Here is a 22501-nt window from a genome sequence, read left to right on the forward strand (position 1 = left end):
GTGTTTATGGCCGTTACAGTGGGCGTGGCCAAAATGTTTTTTTGTATACCGCTATAAATTGGCAAGAATAATAAAACGAAAATAAATAAAATATTTGTCTAATATGTGGGCTTGTCAGTATTAGGCGGTTTATGGGCGTGAGAATATCAGGAAATAATTTTTTATTGAAACAATGTATCCCAGTGGCGGGGCTGCCACCTGTCGCCATCGGGGATTGGCGTTGTGTTGTTATTCGTAGAAAAGCGAACAGTCTGGTATCTGGTAACGCGCTCGCCCTGCTGGGTGTTGTTGCTGTTCGCAGAAAAACACAGGGTGAGCTTGGTACTATATGGGTGCCCCCGTTTTTTTCTCCCATGTAGTGAGGAGGGGGGGTGGGGCGTTGGGGCAAGTGGAAGTTGCCGAAAGTTGTTGTAATAGGCATTTTTTATGTGGAAGAATACTTTCTAAGAGTTAGAAAAGCATTTCAGAGAGGAAGTTTTTGTATGGCCATGCTCTCGTCACGGGTGGGGTTTGAACCCACGACCCCGTGGTTAGGAGGTAGTTGCGCTATCCGCTACACCACGAGGCCCCACATGGGATAAGCCGCATCTGGCCAATTACCAGATGGGTCGAAAAACTTACAACGATTACTGAAACTAATACGAGAAATTTAGCTCTCGTAGAAGCCCTAAGTTCCCGAGAGGAATTGAAGGAATTAAAAAAAAAAACAATGTATAAACGGTCTTTATAAAAAAAGATGTACCCAAAGTCTAATAAGGTGTATTTTCTTTTCGCAGATCCTATACAAAATTTCAAAATGCAACTCAATGCCTTGTGTATGCTTGTGGTAAGTCATCTCCTGCATCCCTTACGTTATTTAGGCCAACCAATTGCTTTTTCTTATTGTGTAACAGGTTGTCTTGGCAATAGCTGTAAAAGCCCACATTCGCATTGATGAACTGGGGGTCCATTTGGAATCCAATTATAAGCGTGCATTTATTCGTTCTGCGGTGGAGAGCATACCTTTGGATAACAACACAAAACTCCTAGTCCGTAACAGTGCAAAACCTGAGTTTGGGAACGCTTTTCTACCACTGCGGAATGCTGTGGAGAGTATTCCAACGCCATATCAGAGCAACACTTCTAAGCTAAGAAAGAACTCTGATATACGTTCTTTTGTACGTGATGCTGTAGAGTCATTGCCAAATGATGAAGATGGGCTGGAACACATGGGATTTTCCACAAAATATTATAATAGTGCTAGCGAGGATGTTGAAGGTGTAGACCCGAAAAGCAAAAAGTCAACACAACATGTAAATTTAAATCCTTGGACCATTTCCAATAAGTACGCTGCTTTTATTGCCCCCGGAAACTCAGACGACTTTTATCCGATGTCATACCGAGCCGGCTCACCGCATCAGGAGTTGCTTAATATTATGAACATCAAACCGGTTAAGCAACCCGATAAACTTGATCGGTACGCAGAGCGGCAGTCTTACGGTGTATTAGGATACAGTAACCTGCCATATCAGCAGTCCTATGGGGCTTTGGGATTGGTAAACAGGAATGACTTCAAAGTGACTACAAAAGTTCTCTGTTACATGTCGAACTGGGCATTTTACCGAAGTGGTGAAGCTCATTTTGTGCCTGAGCAGATTGACCCTAATCTCTGCTCTGTTATTATCTATTCGTTCGCCTCCCTAGATACCGACCACCTTACCATTCGAGAATTTGATTCATGGGTGGACTTGGATAACCAATACTACCGTCGGGTGACATCGCTGGGAGTTCCTGTATTAATCGCCTTGGGTGGATGGACGGATTCTAGCGGTTCCAAGTACTCACGCTTAGTTAGTGACAACCTTAGGCGACGGGTTTTTGTATCAAGTGTGAGCAGCTTTTTATTACGTCATGGATTCAGCGGGCTGCACCTAGACTGGAACTACCCGAAGTGCTGGCAGAGCGATTGCTCAAGGGGACCGGCGACTGACAGGCCAAATCTAACCAAGCTTCTTCGTGAACTGCGCACCGAGTTTCATAGTGTAAATCCAAAGTTTCAGTTGGGAGTGGCCATCTCTGGCTACAAGGAGATTATAATGGAGGCCTATGATTTTCCCGCTTTGTCAGACATTGTAGACTATATGACAGTAATGACCTATGACTACCACGGAGCCTGGGAAAAGAAAACGGGTCATGTGAGTCCACTTTACGGCTTATCATCGGATACGTATCCGCAGTACAATACGAACTATACCATGCAGTTACTCCTAAAAATGGGCGCCAAAAGGGAAAAACTTGTATTGAGCATTCCGTTTTACGGCCAAAGTTTCACATTGGCACACGCGCAGCAAATTCTTGCAGGCCCAGGAGTGGCAGCCACTGGACCTGGAGAGGCCGGTGAATTGACAAAGCAGCCAGGAATGCTAGCTTACTACGAGATTTGTGAGCGCCTAACAAAGTTCAAGTGGAAGAGTGATCGGGATTTAAACCTGACATTCGGTCCATTTGCTATGCTAAACGACCAATGGGTGGGATATGATGACGCAACCAGTGTCCAAGCGAAGGCTCGATATGCAGCTAACAATAACTTTGCCGGAGTGGCAGCCTGGACCGTTGACCTTGATGACTTCCGAAACCTATGTTGCAGTGAATCTTATCCTTTACTTAGGGCCATTAACAGAGAATTGGGTCGCTTAGACTCGAACCCGCCCACTCATCCAAACTGTGAACGTCCTACATTATCGGTCCCTCCGATACCGCCCCAAATGACAACAATTAGTAGCGAGGATTCTGGAGGATTGGTACAGAATCACGATCATACAACATCCTTGCCGAGCTGGGAGGACAGCAGTAGCCTCATGTTCAGTACTACAAAAAATCCGAATCCTGTAAGCACCACTGCCACAAGTACCGTTCATTGGTGGAGTTCATCTACAGAACGTCCACGCGAACCGACTATGACTACGGCAAGACCCACTCATACCACAATCCCCGTTCCAGCAGTGATTTACCCAGTGGCACAGGCGTCGAATTGCAAAAGCGGCGAGTTCTACGCTGACTCAAAAAATTGTAACGCTTACTATCACTGTATTATTGCGGGAGAGTTACGGCAACAGTTTTGTCCAGGCGGTCTTCACTGGAACAACGAGGCAAAAGGATGTGACTGGCCGTCATCCGCCCAATGTTCACTTAAGCTCGATCAACACCTAAGCACTTCTTATCCAAAACCGACTCAAACGTCTAAAAAGCCGGAGACGACTTTGAAGCCTAATAAGAAACCGTTAGCGACTTCCGTGCATCATCCCGTCAGTAACACCTCAAGCGGACCACAATATTTGCGTCCAACTTTATTGGAGTGCAATGAAGGGGAGTACTACCCCCACAGAAACTGCAGGAAATATTACATCTGCGTTAATAAAGCACTAGTACCCAGTGAATGTGGCGGAGACTTGCATTGGGACGGCATCAAAAAGCTTTGTGACTGGCCTGAGAACGTGCAATGCGTTACAAGCCAAAAATATTTAAAAATAATCCAATCGAGTAGTGCCAACGAAGAGGACCCGTGCAATGGCGAAAAGCGAGTACCATATCCGGGAAACTGTTCGAAATATCTCTTCTGCCTATGGAATCGCCTACAGGCTAATGATTGTCCACCTGGGCTGCACTATAATGAAGTAATTGGGAACTGCGACTGGCCTGCAGCTGCAAAATGCAATCCGAAAGGAGAGGAGAGCAGCGGAGAGGCAGAGATGAACGATATCTCAAAGCCTCCCAATTTTACGCATCCAACGAACCCGACAGAAAACCCCGTCGCTAAACCTCTTGATAGTTATTACAAAGTTATTTGCTACTTTACGAATTGGGCGTGGTACCGCAAAGGAATAGGTCGTTTTACTCCCGACGACATACACACGGATCTGTGCACTCACATAATTTATGGGTTTGCAGTGTTAGACCATTCCGAACTTATACTACGAACACATGATTCTTGGGCCGACGTTGAAAACAAGTTTTATACGAGGGTTAGCAGCCTCAAAAGCAAGGGCATCAAGGTGAGCTTAGCACTTGGGGGATGGAACGATTCGCAAGGTGATAAGTACAGTCGCCTAGTTCGAAGTCCAGTGGCCCGAGCCCGTTTTGTGCGCCACGCCCTCGAGTTCATTGAAAAATACGGCTTCGAGGGCCTTGATTTAGACTGGGAGTACCCCGTCTGCTGGCAAACGGAGTGCAACAAGGGGTCTACCGAGGAAAAGGAGGGTTTTACCGCTTGGGTACAAGAGCTGTCTGTAGCGTTTCGCCCTCGAGGACTATTGTTGTCGACTGCTGTATCACCTAGCAGGAAAATCATTGATGCCGGATACGACATTCCCCAGCTTTCTCGCTATTTTGATTGGATCGCTGTCATGACATATGATTTCCATGGGCATTGGGATAAAAAAACAGGGCATGTGGCACCTCTGTATCATCATCCCGATGATGACTTTGAACATTTTAACGTGGTAAGCACTGGAACTTTAAAGTAAATACTTTTTTAATTCCTTGTTTGGCAGAACTCTTCCATAAACTATTGGATAGAAAAAGGAGCTCCTTCACGAAAGTTAGTAATGGGTATTCCGCTATACGGCCAGTCATTTACTCTAGAAAATAACAACAGCTGTGGCATAAATGCCAAAGCCCCAGGACCAGGTGTAGCCGGCGAATTCACCAGAGCAGCTGGATTTCTTGCTTACTATGAGGTAACCCAATTTTTAAAACATTTACCTTAATTCAAATAATAAGAAAACAAGAAAAAAGCTATGGTCGTTTTTTCAACTATCAGATATTCGTTAAATATCTAGTAGGAATTCCAAACTTTATTGGCTAGTTTTATGCAAAATACAAAAAGATGTATACTTAATCTTTTCTTAAATTTTGAACGTGACAGCTTTGTGGAGCCTGTGGCAGTTACATTATGATTACCGACCGTTTATCGGACGGACAGATAGACGGACGGACAGACTGAAATGGCCACACCACTGATACTGATCAAAATTATATATACTTTATTTCAAAAGGGGAAGTGGACGTGGGTAACGTTTTGAAACAAACTTACACAGCGCAGACGTCGCTAGCAGAGGTCTGCATGAAAACAGTCAAAGCAGCATTTGGTACTCTTACTCAAAGTTTTGACTGACTGAGTGAGACATTAAGTAAAACGGATTTGGCAAATGTGGTAAAGGCATGAGTAAAAAATTTTGGCGAAGCAATGCACAAATGAGTACTCGCGACAGAGTACTCGGAATAACCGAGACGGCTAACTGTGCGCCGCATGGGCGACGTCAAATTTATTGGTTTTTTGTTTTTGTCTTGCTTTTTAATACAAGACATAGAAAAATAGAAAGATATGGATTTATCAATTACTGAATGCAGAAACATAATTTTGTTTATAGTATCAGAATTGTTAAATTAATTAAATTTCTAGCATCTGAAAATGTTCTAGTATTAATGTGTTAATACACGTAACATACACGGTATCACAATGGAAATCTAATGGTCTAAGTGCGTCGGATAAACCTAACCTAACCTAACCTAATGTGTTATTCTATTTACACATATATTACATATGTATCTACCTATATTATGTTGTACTTTTAAGTAAACTCGTACTACAAACCTCTAGTAGGAAACGATATTGTAAATTTCTATCGGTCTGCAGAACAACTTTTTGCCACACCCACCCTCACGCCCACACACTGCTCAAAACTGTCACGCCCACACTTTTGAAAAATGTTTTAATATTTTTTCACATTTTTGTCAGTCTTGTAAATTTTTTCTCTATTTGCCAAAAATGTATTTGCCACGCATACTCTAACGCCCGCAAACCGCCAAAAACGGTCATGTGTTGAAATTTCTTTTCGCACTTCCACTAGTAACGGGTATCATATAGTCGGGGAACTCGACAATAGCTTTCTCTCTTGTTTTTCTTTTAACTTCTATTGATAGGCAAATAAATCGTATAACTATTTTACTTTATTTAGGCAATATCTATTGATATTTTTACGGTATTTTTAAAGTTTATTATTGCTAAGCCTAAGATGGATACAATAGCTGCGGTTTTCTGGAGCAGGCTTCTTTTGAATCCTATGGGTAGAATACTAAAAACAATTTTTTTTTGTCATTTGAATATTTAAATGACAATTTGTTCTGAATGCTAATTGTTAATTGTTAATTGTGTATAGTTAGAATTTCAAGATATTCTTTTTACTGCTTTATATTAGATCTGCGAACGAGTTAATCGTCTAGGCTGGCAGGTGGTGCATGATGAATTTGGCCGCATAGGGCCTTATGCTTACAAGGGAACTCAGTGGGTTTCCTACGATAGCCCAGATATGGTCCGGAAAAAAGCACTCCTGGCAAGATCATTGAACCTGGGCGGGGGAATGGTGTGGGCCCTCGATCTGGATGACTTTCGTAATCGGTGTGGAAACGGCGTGCATCCTTTGCTAAGTGAAATCCACAAAGTGCTTAAGGATCCGCCTAGTTTATGGGAAATACCGCGTAAGTTAAATAGTAAACTTTTTCAGTGTCAGTATCACTAAATTCCTATAGATGACATAGTTCCTATCGAATCGACTTCTATAGAGTACCCAGGCATTGAAGGAGAGGACCTTGAGTCTGAAGGAGAGAATCTCGAAGTGCAGTCTATTGAAGCGGTGATGCAGACCAGCAATGAAAAAGAACATGAACTCTTAGAGCCTCTACCAGAAGATATAGTCGACCCAAACAACCAAATTGAGGTGGAAAACATAGAAGCTACTGATTTGCCCACGAAATTTAAGATCGTTTGCTACTTTACCAACTGGGCTTGGTACCGGCAAAGTGGTGGTAAATTCCTGCCGGAAGATATTGATGCAGATTTGTGCACCCACATAATTTATGGCTTTGCCGTGTTGAGTCAGGAAAAACTGACGATTCAGCCTCATGACTCTTGGGCGGACCTAGACAACAAGTTTTATGAGCGGATTGTGGCTTATCGAAAAAAGGGCGCTAAGGTAACTGTGGCAATTGGTGGTTGGAATGATTCTGCAGGCAATAAGTACTCCCGACTTGTAAAGAATCCAGAGGCAAGATCTCGGTTCATTCGCAATGTCCTGAATTTTATAGAAGAATATAATTTCGACGGCCTGGACCTGGATTGGGAGTATCCCGTTTGCTGGCAAGTGGATTGCACAAAAGGGACGGCAGACGAGAAGAATGGATTCACAGCTTTGGTGCGGGAACTTTTTTATGCCTTCCAGCCCAAGGGATTAATTCTGTCGGCTGCCGTGTCCCCTAACAAGAAAGTCATCGATGCTGGATACGACGTTGAGGAGCTTTCTCATTACTTTTCTTGGATATCTGTGATGGCCTATGATTACCACGGTCAGTGGGATAAGAAGACTGGTCATGTAGCTCCAATGTATGCCCACCCTGACGGAACAGTGAATTTTAATGCCAATTTTTCGATGAACTACTGGATATCAAAGGGAGCTGAGCGGCGAAAATTAGTAATGGGAATGCCTCTTTACGGCCAGTCATTCTCTCTGGCTGAGACTACTAACCACCAATTAAATGCTCCAACCTATGGCGGTGGTGAAGCTGGAGAGGCAACAAGAGCCAGAGGATTTTTGGCATTCTATGAAATATGTTTAAAAATTCGACATCATAGGTGGAACGTTGTTAAGGATAACAAGGGTCGTATGGGACCCTTCGCATATCATGGGGATCAGTGGGTTTCATTCGATGATGTACCCATGATCCGGCATAAAAGCGAGTACATCAAGGCGATGGGTCTAGGCGGAGCTATGATATGGGCCCTAGACTTGGACGACTTCAAAAATGTCTGCGGATGCGAGTCATATCCCTTGCTTAAAGCTATTAATCGCGTTCTCAGAGGTTTTGGGGGTCTTCAACCAAAGTGTTGGCTTGAACAACGCAAAAGCACAAAAAGTAAGAAACTTCTAACAGTATTCTACAAAACAAGACTAATACCGTACCATTTCCGCAGAGCCAAACATCAATCCGCCCTTCAGGCCCACCATAAATGCGCCACCTAGACCTAGTCTCGATTCTGTCAAACAAAATTCTGCCTTAAATCTTATGTCCATCAAATGCAACAACAAATACTATTTGCCGCACGAACACGATTGCACTAAGTACTATATATGCGAGCATGGAACGCACGTTGAGCGTAGGTATGTATTTCGACTCTACATTGTTAAGAAGAAGATTGTATGTAATATTTAGAAAAAAGCGTTTCCGACTAGCTGAGTTCGTCTCGAGAGTTAGGAGTTAGAGATAAATGCATGCAGACTCCAGAGACGCAGCGCAAATTTCTTGACCCATGTTGCCACGTTCACTCTAACGCCCAAAAACCGCTCAAAACTGCTACACCCACACATTTGGAAAATGCTTTGATATTTCTTCAGTTGTGTATTTGTCTTGTACATTTCTACCGATTTGCCCAACAACTTGCCCTTGCTAACGCCCACAAGCCGCCCAAAACTGTCACGCCAACAATTTTAAAACATTTTTATTTTTTTTTTCATTTACTTCTTTTTTTTATTTATTTCATTTTTATTCATATTTCTATAAATATGCCAGAAAAATTTCTTGCTAATTTCTAACTAACAGGTATCTGATAGTCGGGAAATTTGACTACAGCGTTCTCTCTCTATATTGACTAACTAACTAGTTGTGTATTCTTGTTTTCTGTTGCACTTTTATATTATTTTCCAAGTTTTCGCGGTCATGCATTTTTCGTCTTTGTTCGTTTTGGCCAAATTAGTATGGATCTATGTTTGGGAGTACATATAATTAAATAATCGCAATACTCATATGTAAAAAAAATATAATTTTATCTTACTGAATGATTACAATATTTTTAGTTGAGAAGAACACCGACCGATTATAATTAGGTCTCAAACTGAACTCTGATAATTACTCTGATTTGATTGACGTTCAAGCCTCGGTTTCGAGCTTTTCTAATATGGACTTTAGACTTTAGGGTTCTGATCAAATGATGAGAGAAAGCTTTGGAGTTGCTGACTTTAATTGTCTTTGCATTTCTCTTGGATTCAATTGCATTAGCTCTTGGATACAAGTGCTCTTAGATTCTTATAATTTTGTTTATTGAAATCTAATACTTCTGTTTTTCGGGATTGCGAGGGCTTAAGCATAGATTGTTTAAATAAGACAACGGATGTTTAGTTTACCAGTGGGTGACTTATCAGGTATCTGGTATCTGTTGGGTACATCTAGAGTTGTGTAGGGTGTGTGGGTGTGTTTGGGTGTACATGTTGTATGTGTATTAGTGTGTAGGCATGTGCTTAAGTCTTAGGGACTTATGGATATGTCACTCCCCCAATCATTGAACTTGGCCTGTCCTCAGGTCGTTAAATTTGGATATATCATAACATTGTTTTCTGGTGACATTTCTCCTTGACATTAGTTTCAATGTGCGGATGTTCTTCTTTTTGTTTACAGTATTTGACAATAATTTTCTTAGGTATATTTTTCAACTTATATGCTAAATACAGAGTCAAACTAATTATCATGATGACAAAAGTTGTAATGCATATAATTTGGAAAAAGTTGTAGTGTTTTACATGCAATTTTATAATTTCTTTTGTTTCTAAGTGATTTATTGGTTCTAAACGTGTAACATTGTTGGTGATATAAATTGTTTGTGTAAAATCTGCTACATTATTAGAAATTAGGAATTCATCTATTTGCATGGTACAATTTTTAATTTTAATGATGTTGTTTCCTGATATTAATATTTTGTTGTTTGTAATCTTGGTTGACAACTGTTTCAGGAATATTCCATGTTAAAAGTATATTTGGTTCTATATAATTTATTTGGAAATTTCTTTGGGTTTTAATGTATTTACATTGAGTTTGCTCTTGTTTAATAAGTCCAACAATACATTTGTCGAATATTAATTTATCTGTATCTTTATGAAATACTTGGTTATTGAATACATAAAACTTATCGAATATTTGCTCGGTTAGAATATAGTTATGTTCATCTGTGTACGGAACTATTTGAAATATCGGAACTTTAGTGACCTCGCTAGGAATGTGGGATATAATCAAAATTTCGTTTGTGTCTGTCTTGAGCCAAGTTGATGTTTTTATCTTTAGCATTTTCTCCGAATTTACGTGTTTCAAATAATCATGTTTTAGTAATTTTGGGTTAAAGATTCCTAATCTGATTAATTGCATACCTAACTCGATGTCTTCTATGTATTCTGTAAACTGCTGTAGGTTGAATATCAGTATCGCAATTTGTTGGTTCTGTTCTTTTTCCACCTTAAGCCTATTAATTATGTCTATACCGCTGTTGATTATGTCGATAACCATGTTAAGATCATGGGTTTTAACGGAGTCTTCTGACATGTTATTAATTTTTTCCTCTAACTCCTCCCTGTCGTCTTTATCTAATGTTCCAAATAAGTATTTATATGCCTTCCCTACTACGTTCAAGAGACCTCTTTTGGTTCTGTTAATAATTCTTAATCCATTTATTTCCCGTTTTAGTTTATCGACTAAATATTGTATCTGAGGTACATTGGGATAGTCATTTGCTTCAGTTACTAGATTTTCGAACATAAGCATTGTCTTTGTTATGTTTATACTCAAATAGTGGTATTCGTAGCTGGTTGGAGTTTCCATCGTTCCGGTTTGGAATATAAGATATCCATTCTTCGCACTTATTGGGTTTACTTCGATGTTGCTGCATTTGACCATAGAGATAAGTGGTAACATGCAACTAAGCATTATTAGAAATATATTGCGTACTTTGCGCTTCTCTGGCTGGTGTAGAATTATCATATTTGCTCTTATTAATCTTTTTTTGTTTCTTGAATTTTGATTTATAATGAACGATTTTCCTGCCGCCTGTTTCCTCAAAATGTTTACTGTACACTTGTTCCAATCCTTCCTGTCTTTTGGTGATTTTAATCCTTATAGTGGAGCGGATAGTGGAGCCTGTCTATATTTTATATCAACTTCAAAATCATGCCTATTCTCATTAAGATATTCGATCTTATCGATTTTGGTTTGTTGTACATTAAAGTCTTGGTTGCCTGCATATAGAAAAATGTCTGCCGGAGATCGTTTTGTACTATTATGTTTAGTTTTATGATTATACCCGTATAAGATTGTTTCGAACCTTGTTAACCTATCTTCGATATTTTGTTCACTACCGATGATTCTTAGCTTTTCGTTTACGGTCTTGTGAAATTTTTCTATATCGGATACACTATTTTTGCTGGTTGTTACAGAAATTTGTACGCCTTCGGATCTTAACCAGCTTTGCAAAGCTATGCACATAAAAGCTGAATCTTTGTCCGCTTTAATTTCCTGTGGCTTTCCCATATCATTGAATATTTTGGTAATGGCTCTTTTCGCTTGTAGCCAATCTCTACTTTTTACTTCAACTAGTGAGGCAAATTTTGAATAAATATCAATACAAGATAAGAAGACCTGGTTACCCATGAGATAAAAATCTACCACGTATTTTTCCCTTGTGTTAAATATTTCTGGTGTTGTTTCAAATGTCAATTTTGACTATCTGGGTAATAGTATTTTTCTTTAAACCAATTAATGGTTTTTTCAATGCCTGGATGTAAAACTACCTTATGTCTTCTTAGGATTAAATCCTTAAATTCCGCATAAGTTAGTATATCAATTAGCTTCGTGGTACATCTCAATAGTTTTGTGAAATTGTTAGGGCTTATGATTTCGGTAAATGCCCTCTGGAAGATCAGAAAATCCTCATCATAAGGGAAGTAAATTGCGCTTTTCTTGGTGCATACATATTCCTTAATGAGGGTTTTGGCGAGTTCAAGTGTCATTTCTTTATAGATTATTTTAATCTTTAGTTTTTGAAAGTAGTGGCTTACACTTGTGTCACTGTCGGCTTTTTCTATCTCTATTTGCCTAGAGAAGAAATTGATTGGTCTCTCCGTTATGGATATATAATTTAAATTATCTTCATTAGCACTATTTATAGTTGCGTCTGCGCTGTTTGCGACTTCGCCAACCATGACTTCTTCTATCTTTGTGCGGGAAAGAGCATCCGCGACATAGTTTTCTTTGCCTGGAAGATATTTTATTTTATAATAGAATTCATTAAGTTTGATTTTCCACCTTTCATTTCATGTTCGGCTCCTTGATATTATTCAGCCATACCAATGGCTTGTGATCACTCATTATTTCAAATGGCCTGCCGAATAAGTATGACCTGAAATATTTTGTCGCCCAAACTATAGCTAACAATTCTTTTTCAATGGTAGCATAGTTGATTTCGTGTTCGTTCAGCGTTCTGCTGGCATAACAAACGGGCTTATGGTTCTGTGATAGCACTGCACCAATAGCTACATTACTCGCATCGGTTGTTAGAGAAAAGAGCTTCGAAAAATCGCGGTAGATTAATATCGGATCTGAAGTTATCAAAACCTTTAGTCTTTCAAATGATTCGATGTAGTCTTTACATTAAATATCTATTACAGCACCTTTCTTTAGTTTGAGGGTCAATATCTTGGCAAAGTTAGGAATAAACTTGCGATAGAACCCACATAATCCCAAAAATGATTTTATCTGTTTAGGTGTTTTAGGTAACGGAAAATTTGTGATTGCATTAGTTTTGTTTGGGTTTGGTTTAATGCCATTTGTTTCTCTCAGTTTCTCAAAGACTTTCTTTAGAGATAAAATATGTTCCTCCAATGAAGTGGAGTAAACAATAATATCGTCCAAATAGACTAAACAATCTTTGTAGATCAAATCTTCTAAAAGATTATTCATACATCTCTGAAAAGTAGCTGGAGCATTCTTTAGGCCAAAAGGCATACGTGTATATTCGTAATGCCCATGCTTAGTTGAAAAAGCTGTTTTTGCAATAGAATTTTCGTCCATCTGGATTTGGTAAAAACCCTTAGCTAGATCAATGGTGGTAAAATATTGGCATCTACCCAATTTATACAATATCTCATCCATTCGTGGAATGGGGATTTTGTCATTAACAGTTATCTCGTTTAGATTCCTGTAATCAACTACCAACCAAAATTTTTGTTTCCCAGAGGCGTCTGCCTTCTTGGGGACCACCCAAATAGGAGAACAATAAGGGGACTTCGATTTGCGAACGATCCCTTGTTCTATCATTTCTTTGATTTGTTTGTTGACTTCTTTGTTGTTCTGGTCAACACTTTGGGGGTACATATAGGGTTTACGGTAAACTGGATCGTCATGCTGAGTCTGGATGACATGGTTAATAGTACTGGTGAAGGTCAAATTTTCGCCTTCCTTGTACTGAATGTCTCTATATTCGTATAGAACTTTCTTTAAACATTAAATTTCCTCTACATTTAGGTGTTCGAGTCTTTACTCGTTACATTCGCGTAACTCATTGTTGATCGCGAAGTTGACTATATCGTTGTCAACGGACATGGGATCGAGATGTGTTACATCATTGTCCACTGTGTCACTAACAACTTTTGAAGTGAGGCATTTTGGTAATGCGGTCTCCTTCTTCTGTTGTTGATGCTTTGGTTTAAGGCATTTAGGTGCGGTCTTAACCTTTTGCATCTTTGGATTGATTTCCTCCACTGGAGCAGAATCATCCTTTTGCTGTGGGTCGAGGCATTTAGCTGCGGTCTCGCCCTTCCTTTCTCCATACACAAACTTAAAGGTTCTTGAACCTAAAGTTACCGTCTCGTTATCATAATCTATCTTAGCTTTCGTATCCTCTAGATACTTTCGACTAAACAGGAAATCATAATTGTCGGAAAATTTGTGGATAAAGAATTTCTGAACAGACGGACATACTGAAGTGGGTTTCATTATTATGCTTTTCTTTAATTTTATTGCCCCTTTAATGGTATACACTGTTAGATCTTCTTCTTTTTCTTCTAAATTTTCAAAATTTTCCCTTATGATATTGATGGATGAACCTGTGATCATTCCCTTGTAAATTTTGTTATGATAACCTATTCTTACATGGGGACTGGTACGTCCTCCTGTGTCACTTGAGTGTCCGAGGCAGTTTGATGAAAATTTACATCCATTCTGCTTTGGCCACTTTGACTCTCGCGTTGTCTTTTTACCGGAATCTGACCGTTAGTATTATTTGAAGTTGAAGGTTGGAAATTAAGGGAATTGTTAAGAGGATTGTTTTGTTGGCCTTGTGTTAACTCCCTTCTAAACGTGTAACAATTTCCCCTTTGATTAACCGGTATGGGACGAGTGGAATACTGATTTTGATTTATTAAATTTATTTATTATTTATTTATTTATTTATTATTGTAGGTTGATTCGAATTTTGAGGTTGCGTATTGTTATTCTGATTCGTTCCAGGATAATAATTGCTGTGATTGTAATTTCTATTATTGTAATATCTTTGATTATTGCTTTGACTATGATTTCCCCTGTTCCTGCGTCTGTTCTCTTCTGATCTATTAGAACGCTGATTTCCTGGACTGGCGTCATAGAGGCCTACCTCCATTGAAGCTTGTTTTAATTTATAAATAGTATCAATATCTTTGCGTGCCAATGACATATAAATTCTATCCGGCAATTTTCTATCTATTACAGATTTAACAGTTCTTTTTAACATTTCAGTGTAATTTGATTTATCGACAGGGTCGCTTTCAAATTTTAACTTGTCAAACATAATCCAATATTGCGATTCAAGCTTCTCGATGAACTTACATATGCCTTCGGGGTATGATGTATCTTACAGCTATTCTATAAGTGTTATTTAGGGCCTATGATTCTTGAATGCCATCGCCAGGGAAGTCTTTGTATCCAGCCATGTATTTACTCTTTCTTGGGTCACGACCTCCAATGCTGCATCCACTAGTAACCGTTTTACTGCTCCGTAGATAACGTGTGCTTGTCTGGCATCTTGGGTTGGGTATAAGTTGAGTAGCTGCTCGACCTGGTTAACAAACCCAGACAGCCATCGTAGTAGTTCAGTTCTTTAATTTGATTTATTATTTGATTTAGGTGGGTTTCCGAAAGTTTCGAAACTGCCATGGTGTATTTGTAGTTTCTGGATACACGGTGTTTATTTTAATTTTTATACCCGTTACTCGTAGAGTAAAAGGATATACTAGATTCGTTGAAAAGTATGTAACAGGCAGAAGGAAGCGTTTCCGACCATATAAAGTATATATATTCTTGATCAGGATCAATAGTCGAGTCGATCTGGCCATGTCCGTCTGTCCGTCCGTATGAACGCTGAGATCTCAGGAACTACAAAAGCTAGAAAGTTTAGATTAGGCATACAGACTCCAGAGACATAGACGCAGCGCAAGTTTGTCGATTCATGTTGCCACGCCCACTTTAACGCCCACAAACCGCCCAAAACTGCCACGCCCACACTTTTGAAAAATGTTTTGATATTTTTTCAATTTTGTATTGGTCTTGTAAATTTCTATCGATTTGCCAAAAAACGTTTTGCCACGCCCACTCTAACGGCCACAAACCGCCCGAAGCTGCCACGCCCACACTTTTGAAAAATGTTTAGATATTTTTTCATTTTTGTATTAGTCTTGTAAATTTCTATTGATTTGCCAAAAACACTTTTTGCCACGCCCACTCTAACGCCCACAAACCGCCAGAAGCTGCCACGCCCACACTTTTGAAAAATGTTTAGATATTTTTTCATTTTTGTATTAGTCTTGTAAATTTCTATTGATTTGCCAAAAACACTTTTTGCCACGCCCACTCTAACGCCCACAAACCGCCCGAAGCTGCCACGCCCACACTTTTGAAAAATGTTTAGATATTTTTTCATTTTTGTATTAGTCTCGTAAATTTCTATTGATTTGCCAAAAACACTTTTTGCCACGCCTACTGTTACGCCCACAAACCGCCCAAAACTGCCACGCCCACACTTTTGAAAAATGCTTTAATATTTTTTCATTTTTTTATTGGTGTTGTAAATTTTTATCGATTTGCCAAAAAACTTTTTTGCCACGCCCACTCTAACGCCCACAAACCGCCCAAAGCTGTCACGCCCAGACTTTTGAAAAATGTTTTGATATTTTTTCATTTTTGTATTAGTTTTGTAAATTTCTATCGATTTGCCAAAAAACTTTTTGCCACGCCCACTCTAACGCCCACAAACCGCCAAAAACTGTCAGTGTTGAAGACCTCCTTTGCACTTTCACTAGCTGAGTAACGGGTATCAGATAGTCGGGGAACTCGCCTATAGCGTTCTCTCTTGTTTTTATATAAACCCATTAATATATTTAATTTAAAAATTTCAATAATTTATGTTAAGATAAAAAAAATGGTCTCTAGTTTCAGTGTTTTAAGTGCACAAATTTCATCATTTATAGGAATAATATTCATATTTTAAATTTAAAGATCTTCCAGATTCGTCGCTTGCACGTTGTGCTGAAAGGTATTCAACCTGATGGGAATCTCTCTGAAATCACAGAGTCATAATTTTCTGCATAAACTGTGAGGAACATAATGTATTCGAAAAAAAAACACCTTTAAGGTCAAGTTAGAAGCGGCTAACAAAACCTTGTAAACAATACGAAGTTCACTCGATATACAAACTGCAATACTTCTGGAATCGTAAAATTACAGTTAAAGATCCGCACAAGCGATTCGGGCCAGTGCTGTCATCAAATTTCCAGAAGTATGTCGACCAGGTTTTACTGCACTCTATACCTGTGTAGCTCGTGGACACTCCGAAACTCAAAACTGTGCTCTGTTAACAAGAAAATCCTTATAATTATAAAGTATGGAAACTGGAGGAAACCACATTGCACAGTACAAAGGCAGTACAGTTAACGAGGAGCTGAAAAGTTAAATGCAACGTGCGTCAACGTCTCGATTCAAAAATTACAAAATACTGAATCACAAACGACTCCAGAAGTTTTATTTGCGAAAGCAGGTTGATCATCATTAAATCTTTCGTTTGCTACCACACAAGCAACCAGGCAGTCAGACAGATTATAAAAATCTTCTCGATAGTGACCTTAAATTATTCTCGCAATATAATAATTGTAAAAGCGCGTATATTATTAGCTGGTTACATACCAGTTCAGACCCATTAAAATCCAAAAAGTCACTAGGCGCTGTGTCCAAAAGAAAAACAAGAGAGAACGCTATAGTCGAGTTCCCCGACTATCAAATACCCGTTACTCAGCTAGCGACATTGCGAACAAGAAACTTTGAAATTTATCTTGAATATTGATAAAAATAGGGAAAAAAATAATTAAATGAAAAAATTTTAAATGTTTCAAAAGTGTATGCGTGACAGTTTTAGGAGCTTAAAGGGTGTTGGCCGTTAAGAGTGGCCGTGGGCATGGGTCAAAAAACTTGTGCTGCGTCTATGGAAGTCTGCATGCTGAATCTTAATTTTCTAACTTTTATATAAATGCAATACCCGCGCCTTATAGACCAATGATCTTATTCTGGTGTCTCAAAAAAGGCTATAAAGAGTTTAATCGCCTTTTTAAGTGCGCAGAGTGCTATCCCGGCTTTGCCTTTCACTATAGAGCTATAGAGCAAGTTTACAGAAAAACGAACGGCCTTTGCAAATCGGGAATACTGCAGTAAGATATTTCATGACGTTACTAACCTTAAATAACATGCAAATATTACAAGCCATCGATATAACGTACTTTGGCGTCCACCTAGACCGTCGACTTACATTACATACATAAAACTAAAGGCTTATAGCCTCTATTTGCTTATAAACATCACCATTCTGCTTGAACTTCCTGTTTACAAATCTACGCAAGTAGCAGTAACATCAACTTCAATCCAAAGTCCTGATAAGTATATTTGAGGCACTACGGTATATTTGAATCGACAGTCATAGAGAACTTGGTATCTAACCCGTAAAAAATTAAATATTCAAGCACTCAAAATTAACACTTCATCAAAAACATCTGGCAAACCGGCCAACAACGTAACTATTAGAGACACTAAGTTGTTACTGCTACTTAAATTTGAATTTAAGATTTCATACACTTATCATTAGTCTCCTTAAGAAGCAGATGCAATAAATAAAAAAATGCTTTAAACAACTTTAACGTCCTTACCTTTAAATTCTGCCCGAAGCTAAAAATTGTTTAAGCCTGTACACTAAAAAAGTGATAAGCAATAAACGTATTCCGGAAACAGTGACTTTGGTGTCTGCATGTATTTAAATTCATATTATGCCAAAGTCTTTATAAAAAGTGGGCGTTAGAGTGGGCGTGACAAAAAGTTTTTTGGAAAATCGAGACATATTTACAAAACTAACAAAAATGTGAAAAAAATATAAAAAGATTTTTCAAAAGCGTTAGAGTCGACGTGGCAATATGAGTCAACAAACTTCCGATGCGTCTATGTCTCTGGAGTCTGCATCCTAAATCTTTCTAGCTTTTATAGTTCCTGAGATCTCGACGTTCATACGGACAGACAGACGGACGGACAGGCGGTCATGGCCAGATCGACTCGGCTATTGATCCTGATCAAGAATATACGTACTTTATATGGTCGGAAACGCTTCCTTCTGTATGTTACATACTTTTCAACGAATGTAGTATACCCTTTTACTGGACGAGTAACGAAATACCGGGTTTTATATCATTAACCGTTTGCTTCATAGAGTAAAAAGTATAAAGAATGAAAATTATCTTGTATTTATCGATATTTTTTTTCAGCTGCCCTCTGGGACTTCAATGGAATAAAAACTACTGCGACTGGCCTACCAATGTCCAATGCTCATTGCAAACAGACCAGAGAATTTTGGAACCATCGATAAATCGCCCAAGTCCTACAAGGGCCATCACAGAGCATTCAATTACCAATAACGCATACAAAGTAGTTTGCTATTTTACGAACTGGGCATGGTATCGCCCGTCCCACGGCAAGTATGTGCCTGAGGATATAGACGCTAACTTTTGCACCCACATCATATACGGCTTCGCGGTGCTCGACAGCAACTCGTTAACCATTAAAACGGATGACTCCTGGACCGATATTGACAACCGTTTCTATGAGCGTGTTGTAAAATACAAGCAAAGAGGCCTTCGAGTCATGTTAGCCATCGGTGGATGGAATGACTCGATGGGCAGCAAGTACGCACGCCTTGTACTTGATCCACAATCCAGGAGGCGCTTTGTCGTGAGTGTTTTAAGTTTTTTGGAACAATACGGGTTTGAGGGTCTGGACCTAGCGTGGGAGTTCCCGGTGTGTTGGCAAGTGGACTGTGACAAAGGTAATCCCGCGGAAAAGGAAGGATTTGTTGCTCTTGTCAAGGAACTGTCCCAAGCCTTTAAGGAAAAAGGCCTTATTCTTTCGGCAGCAGTCTCGCCCAGTAAAATGGTTATTGATACCGGATACAACGTGTCTGAGCTCTCTCCACACTTTGACTGGGTGGCCGTCATGACGTACGACTTTCACGGGCACTGGGTTATGCGGACTGGCCAAGCATCCCCGCTCTTTCACAAAATGGGTGACGACGCAAAGTTATATCTTAATGGAAACTTCAGCATCCACTACTGGTTGGAACGAGGTATTCCACGGGAAAAGCTGATTATGGGAATGCCAATGTACGGTCAGACGTTCACGCTGGCTGACCAAAACCGCCGGTCCTTAAATGATAAAACAGTGGGTCCGGGCAAGGCAGGAACCTTTACTAGAGCGAATGGGTTTTTGGCATTCTATGAAATCTGCGAAAAAGTCGGTAATGGTGACTGGGAAGTGGTGAGGGATAAAGAAGGAATATTCGGATCCTATGCATACAGTGGCAACCAGTGGATATCATACGATGATGTGACAACTATTCGAAGAAAAGCTCAGTTTATTAAGAACATGCAGCTAGGTGGTGGCATGATTTGGGCTCTCGATTTAGATGACTTTCGTGGCCTTTGCGGTTGTGGCAAGCACCCATTACTCCGAACTCTAAATCAGGAGCTGCTAGGCATTTCTGGACAAAAGGCTGAGGATTGTACTTAATAATTTTTGCACACAAGCTTGGCTTGTAATCTATTTTAATTTATTTTAAAAAACCACATATTTATAAATATAACTTTTTAAATAAAGAGTTTTAAAACATTACGCACGCTTCGATCGCATTCAAATCGATGAGCTAATTAGCAACATAAAAATTGGGATAAAGCGCTTAAGCTTGCTCTTTTTCTAAGAAAACAAAATTTTGTGACACCACACCTTTTGCAGCACACACAATAAAATTCGTAATAATATTAGTACAAGTTGAGTATGACAGTTTAGGCAAGTCCGTTTCATTTATTTTGCGAAGGACTTAAATATGTAAGAATCAATAAATTATTATACTACATAATTTATAAGATTTAATTTATAACGTTCGGTTAGGTCCACATCAAATATTTTCCATATATAAGTAAAAGTTAAATAGATCCATATATCCATAAACATAACGGTTGATATGATGGAACGAGGTTCCGGCTTGAACCAGGGATAAAAAATATATCTGGATTGTTTTCAGACTTACTTCGAAAATATTTAAACGGTTTGGACTATACGTCTGTTATTATTGCCCCATTAACTCATTCAGTACGCGTATTTGCACTCGAAATTTAATTTTTTGTTTTAAATAATTTGCGTTAGCTTTGCATAGAAATAACATTTTTATAAAATTCCTTTATTACTGTATCATAAAATATTTAATTATAATCATATTTGATTTATAATTAATTATGTTATATGGGAATACATTCTCAAACAGCACACAAATATTAGCCCATGATAACATATTCCTAATGTTTATGGGAGAAAAGAAAGAAATAGCAAATGTGTTTGTTAAAGGCGAAAGGTAGATGTCAAGTGGATTGCATTAACCAAACACCTTAATGATGAAAGTCTATAGATGACATCTCTGGATGGAAAAAGGTAAGCTTACATTTGTGCACTTAAATTTAAATATCTACAAACATTTTCACAATGTGACAAGCCCTTATATTTCCTATACATTTGGGTGCAGAAGAAAAGAAAGCATTGAGACGCAGACACTTATCTTTTAATGAATCTTAGCAATGAATCGATTTTCTGAATATAATACTACTAACAGAGTTAAAACTATTATAATTTATTATCAATAAATTATCAACCAATAACGTTTTCCTGATTTTTTTTATTTTACAATACTTACAAGTTCCAATTTTTTACTATTTTATAAATAAGAGTAACCTACTGCCGGTTGAGCTACCGCTAAACATCTGCCATCTTCGCCATTCTTTGTTGGTCAAATTTATGTAGCAAAAATCTGTCAAAAACTATACGAGTGCTTTTATTTTACAATACCCCGTTAGAAATTTACTAGTGCTGCCCAGCATCTGATGTCAATTTAAAAATATTTGGAAATAAGTGTTTTTGTCTTCTTGCTTCGACTTCTTGCATACAATTGTATACAATTGCTTTATTAAAAACCAGAACAGGCAAAAATGTTATCAGCCTAAAGACTAAAAAACAAATGCTTTTGCTCAAAGCATCAACTTCTCAAACATTTTTTTTATCGGTTTTAAGGGAACTTTTATAGAATATCCCTAGCGAATAATGGAAATTTTCTGTAAAATAAGGTCACTGTTATCAAATTAAGTTTTGAGTGAAAATTGGATAAAGAACAAAAAGAAAAAGATGACTTTGGGAATTATAGTTATGAACTTGAGATATAGCATGCAACGTCTATGCGCGATTGTTTCAGAACTATAACGCTATAATGCACTATAACGCCAAAGCAAATTTGTTTTTAATTTTCAATCAATATACCTAAGATGAACACCAAACATACACCAAGCAAACTCTCGATTGTTGCTAAGATCGGCAGCTAAAAAAGATTTGCAGCAATCCGATGAATTCGCGGTTGAGGGTGTGTAGCTAGAGACCGCTAGAAATTCGGACTTGTCAGAAAAGGTTTCACAACCAGGGATTCCAGTTGTCTTGATTAGTTTAATGCATCAGTGGAATATTAAGTCCGGATTACCGGCTCAAGTTGTGTCTGCAGAATTAAAACCTGAAGTAAAATTCCATTCACTAAAAAAAAATTCGTTCCCCTGATCAATGTTCATCTAATGTGTTGTATTTTACATAAGAAAAAACAAAAGACGATAACATAAAATATTCTCTTTCTTGCGTTCTCCAAGTCACATCCGCCGTCCTATAGAAAAGCCACCTAGTCCCATTCCTTTTTACCTTTTTCATTTCCTTAGTTATATAACATTTGCGTGTATTTATGTTCGCATACAATGTGTAGTGCGCTCGATCTAAACTCTATCTAAAATATATATTAAATATCTTTATCCAATATATACATATATAGCAGCCCTCGTATACTTGGGTTTTGACTAATTTTCTAAGCCGCTTTTCACTTCGTAAGCCCAGCTTTAAATTATACGATACTACATAATGTTTTCGGATTAAGTTTTTCATAATATTCTGCACTTAGTACGCACAGCTCTGAAGCTCTAAAGCTTTATAGCTCACGGGTACGGCCTTTCAAAATTTCTCT

General features: G+C 38.6%; 1 protein-coding gene across 7 annotated transcripts in view; it reads left to right on the forward strand.

Moving 5' to 3' along the window:
• The window catches only part of LOC120445602 (probable chitinase 10), a 36312-nt gene extending 16239 nt beyond the window's left edge, over positions 1-20073 (forward strand). For 3 of the 7 annotated variants that reach the window (XM_039626103.2, XM_039626104.1, XM_039626101.1), the window contains 7 exons: positions 777-826; positions 894-4478; positions 4530-4715; positions 6237-6516; positions 6568-7947; positions 8006-8192; positions 18675-20073. In XM_039626103.2, coding sequence (XP_039482037.1) covers positions 797-826; positions 894-4478; positions 4530-4715; positions 6237-6516; positions 6568-7947; positions 8006-8192; positions 18675-19971 — 6945 coding nt within the window. In that variant the 5' untranslated portion in view covers positions 777-796 and the 3' untranslated portion in view covers positions 19972-20073. Of the gene's footprint in view, positions 1-776; positions 827-893; positions 4479-4529; positions 4716-6236; positions 6517-6567; positions 7948-8005; positions 8193-16374; positions 17028-18674 lie in introns of those variants that run through there. The other 4 variants (XM_039626105.1, XM_039626106.1, XM_039626108.1 and 1 more) reach the window with 4 other exon arrangements.
• Positions 20074-22501: the final 2428 nt, after the last annotated feature.

Source organism: Drosophila santomea, chromosome 2R, assembly GCF_016746245.2.
Source record: "Drosophila santomea strain STO CAGO 1482 chromosome 2R, Prin_Dsan_1.1, whole genome shotgun sequence".
Taxonomy (NCBI): Eukaryota; Metazoa; Arthropoda; class Insecta; order Diptera; family Drosophilidae; genus Drosophila; species Drosophila santomea.